Raw genomic sequence first — 4,397 nt, forward strand, 5'->3', positions numbered from 1 at the left:
ATCGCCCGCGCTCTCTAAACCGTGTACGACATCACACAAGGATCGGATTAAAGTTTTACAAAGCTTAACACTAACCACAGGCCCACACGAGTTATCTAGCCACCTGACCACGGATCACCACAATAAGCACCGCCGCGTCGGCTGCTTTGGCCAGTCAAACCAACCACGGATCACCATAACAAGCAAGCAGCCAAGACGAGGGTCTCCGGTTCCGTCCGGCTCTGCGTAACGAAAGACAAAAAGTTTCATACGGCCACCAACAAGCGCAAGTCCGCAAGTGCGTGCGGTTACACGGGGGCGAGTCCACTGTGGCAGGGGGCCACGGGGCCTGAAAAAGGCGGGTGCGGGGCGCCACCCAACCGCTGCCGCGGGAGCGCCGCCACCGAACGCGCCCCGCCGGCCTCCCTTCCTCCCTCCCGCCCCAGGCGTCGCGACGCTCCCCCGAGAATCCAGCCCTTCCTATCTCCCCGTGGCGTTCCCTCCTCAAATAGGCCGCGCGGGATCACGATCCGCGCGAGCGGAGCCCGTGCAGCGGCGTCGAGGAGGGTTCGTCGGGTTGACTTGGGGCGCGGATGGGCTGGAGCGGGACCAGCGTGAGCGGCCGGCGGAGGTGGGCGCGGCGGTCCTGCCGGACGGGAGGAGGCAGAGGAGGAGCCGGTGGGGTTGTCAGGCGGACCGTCGCGGCGCCGGCGACCACTGCTCCGCGGGTTACCGAAGGTAACGGCTTGCTCTCCCCGAAATGAATCTCTGCGGCTTTTGCCTGTGTTTGTGATTCGTTTCAAACGGCTGGGGAATCGCGCGCTATTGTTTCCGGTTGATTTCGCTTGCTGTGCTACTTTCTTCCTTGCTTCCGTCTCCCTCCTCGCAGCGTAGTGGGTACTGCTTCCTTCCTTCCATGCGCCTCCCTCCTCGCAGCAGTGGTGGCGTGTCCTTTGTGCGGAAGCGAGGAGGTTGCCTAATTTGCTTGCATCGTTGGGTTACTTGTTTGTCTGTTATCATCAAGAAAACGTTAATTAGGGAACATCATGCTAGAGTTAGTGCGACGAAGCTTCTTGCCATTTATTTTCCACACACATGTTAATGTCTACATCCGAGAAATACTAACAGGGCAAAACATCCCAGGAGAAAAAAAATAAAATCGGATAACACAGTTTGACTGAAATAATTGTTAATTGGTCGTACCATGTGATTCATGAATTAATCTATTTCCTTTTAGAGACAAGAACTGCAACGGTGTATTTTCGAGTCTGTTTTTAATTGTTATGGCGGCAAGTGCATCATGTCTGAGTGGTAATCGTGCAATTTTAAGTTAAAAGTCTTAATGATTTGTAGTTGACCCGTTCTTGCTCTACTTCTGACTTGTACTCAGGGTTTGCTCATGTGGACAAGCAACGGCGTGTTCATGGAGTATTATCAGATTTCAGATGCAACAGTGGATCAACAGATCATGTAAGCTGTTCATATCCTCACTATTGATGTATCTATATTTCTATTAGTCCTTGAGTTTGTAATTGTTTTCCTGCTAATTCTTCTACAACTCAAATCTTTATTCTGCTAAAATGTTTTTTTTTTAATTTCACCGTTCTTACAAAAAAAAACGATACAGCTTTCTTCGAATATTGGGGAATTCAAGCATAAGAGCTCCCACAGAACGTCTACATGCCCTCCTAGCATGCAGAGACTTGGAACAGAAATCAAACATGATGCTGCAAGGGGAGTTCAAGTAGATAAGACCTCCAATGATACAGGATTGTGTCATGCTAGCAACACTGTTTCAGGAATGCCCATTCGACCTAAATATTATCTCAGCAATCCCAACAACAATTTGAAGAATCCTCTGACTGTAAAGAGTTGTAGTGAGATCAGTGATTTCAGTTATCAACTGGTCAGAAGTGCTAAAAGGTCAGCTTCTCCAAAGATGGGTTTAACCAGCACAAACTGTTCCCTTTCTGAGAAAATGTCTTTGCTACGTCAACCACGGCATGGTGATAATCATCAGAACCAAAACTGTATCAGTGCTTTGAATCGAAGACACAAAATCGTGACTCCTAGAGGAGCAACTGACCTTCTAAATAAAGATAATGTTCATGAACACCTTAATTCCTCATTGGAAAGACATTCACAGGCTTTGTTAAATAATGCATTGATTCGAGAAAAGCAACTGTGCTGTTCAGATATACTCAATCAAAAAGGACCTGAACAGACATGGAGCTCCACTTACAGTGAATCTGAGAAGATATTATGCTTTTCCTCCAGTGACAGCATTGATGATCTGCAAGCATCGTCTTCAAGTGACACTAGTGATAGCTCCAACTTCTCATCTCTGGGTGTAATAGCTAGTGATCAATGGAATACGACCTTCAAGAAGGTATGTACTAAAATCTATGATTACTAATTTACTTGATATTGCAATTTGAAGATGCTTGTATGGTTTCTTGATTTTGTAGAATCAAAAAGATTGTTTAGATTTTTATCAGCACGGTATCTAGCCTTTTCTTCTTTCAAACTTAACCAAACGTAATTTAGTTATTGCTGTAGTACAACAGATGGACATGTTTATTTGGTTTGCTTTCCTTCAACATGCATGATAGGAAGGTTGAGCTCATGCTATCTTTGACAGGGATACTACCCTCATGCTGCATGCCTAGACTCTACATCTGTCATCTACGCTAAAGAGAGAGGTCAGGCTAGCCCAATATCTGTTCTTCAACCTCTATCTGAAGATTGTTCTGATTCTGAAAACATCAGGCGAGAGCTTGCGGATCCATATGGTTAGTGATTATGCCTTGGTACATATCTCTATGGCTATTCTGGACTTCTTACACTTTCTATTTTATGTTTTAATTCTGTGGTCTCCTTCGTTTAGATCTCCAACTGAGACTTGAGCTTGGCACATTTGCACCAACAGAGACTGCTGCGGAGGCAAGTAGCATTGTTGGAACTAGTGACTGTTTATCCTCTGAAGTGGAGCTGAGCGACGAGAAACCCATACAGCTGGTTGAGGATATTCTTGAAGGATTTGAAGATGATGAGGAAAGGGACTTCTCTTACTTGCTGGATATACTGATCGCTTCTGGAATTCATGGAACTGCCGAGGATCAAATGTACAGGGTGTGTCAGTCTCTCGACTACCCTGCTGGTGATGATGTATTCGAGAAGCTGGAAAAGAAGTACATAAAAGTTGTTCAGTGGTCAAGATCAGACAGGAAGCTTTTATTCGATATGGTCAACACAATACTATCACAAATCCTTGCCCCATGCTTGAACAGGCAACCTTGGGTCAATACTACTAGGAACTTGGCTCCACTTTGGGGCTCAGAGGGTCTCTTGGAGAAAGTCTTGCAGGTGCTAGTTCAGAGACGGGAACAACTTGCACCCAGTGAGACTAAGCCAGAGAAGAAAGGATTTGACACGAAGTGGCCAGATTTAGCAGACTGCATCGACAGGGCAGGAAGGGACATTGAGAGAATGATAAAAGATGATCTGTTGGAAGAGCTGGTCCTGGAGTTTCTGTGCAGTTAGGTTTCCACGGCCGTAGTAGGTTTTATTATAGCAGTACAGATACCTTGTTTTTTATTTACTTTTTTTTAGTCAGTTGTAATTGTTCCTTTGTTCTCTATCCCTACGATCAGTGTTCTTTTTTTCGTTCGTTATTAAAGCAGTGGTTGACAGGGTTTTTTTGGTCTAGTCGCCGTGCTTCCGGTGGTATTAGAGACGTGAGTTCTATTGGATTAAGGGATCTCTGTAGGAAAATTCTTTTCTACCTCGAAAAAAAGTACTCTTTGAAGTGAGGTTTGTAAGAACAGAAGTCTTTTCTGTCGAGTTTTGTCGGCTGTGAGCTTTTCAAGTCTGTAAATGAGGGCAAATTCTAGTCCCCAGACATTTGTATTTGTATTTGTGTTGTTCTCAAAAGGAAGAATAAGTGGCATGTCCTTTTGGTCTGTTTCTGAGTCGTTGTTCTCTGAATTTTGATATAGTATAGTACTAGCTAACAAACATTGTAACCTTCGTTGCCAACAGTGAGATCACAACAGGAGGCGTGAGAAATCACAGCAGGAACAAGAGAATTAATCTCGATAAACAGAGCAAATGTTATATTGGGGTAAAGTACCGTATAACATGGGGGAAAGGGCATCATATCATAGTATCATAGGTAGTACTCCCTCTGTCATGAAATATAAGAGATCCAAAATCCAAAATTGGTACCAAATTGTAAAAGATTCTAGGTGAACAAACACTCTACTGCCTGTTCGGCTGGGCTTATACGATCGTATGCGATCGTGGATTATAAGCTGGAACAATATTTTTCTCACATCAAACCAACCAAACCAGCCAGCAGTAAATAATCCATGATCGTTTACGACGAAACGAACATGCTGCTAAAAGGCAACATCATA

At 44.8% G+C, this 4,397-nt stretch overlaps 1 protein-coding gene across 2 annotated transcripts; it reads left to right on the forward strand.

The window, feature by feature from the left end:
* Nucleotides 1-238: 238 nt before the first annotated feature.
* LOC136537717 (uncharacterized) lies at nt 239-3,939 on the forward strand. 2 transcript variants are annotated; one of them, XM_066529677.1, is made up of 5 exons: nt 239-717; nt 1,370-1,449; nt 1,634-2,368; nt 2,621-2,771; nt 2,867-3,939. In XM_066529677.1, exons 1-5 carry the CDS (start codon nt 573-575, stop codon nt 3,520-3,522), a joined length of 1,767 nt encoding a protein of 588 aa, XP_066385774.1. In that variant the 5' UTR covers nt 239-572; the 3' UTR covers nt 3,523-3,939. The 2 variants fall into 2 exon arrangements, with proteins under 2 accessions (XP_066385774.1, XP_066385773.1); XM_066529676.1 differs by having other exon boundaries at nt 240-717; nt 1,607-2,368.
* The last annotated feature ends 458 nt before the right edge of the window (nt 3,940-4,397 follow it).

This window comes from Miscanthus floridulus, chromosome 2 (assembly GCF_019320115.1).
Source record: "Miscanthus floridulus cultivar M001 chromosome 2, ASM1932011v1, whole genome shotgun sequence".
NCBI lineage: Eukaryota > Viridiplantae > Streptophyta > Magnoliopsida > Poales > Poaceae > Miscanthus > Miscanthus floridulus.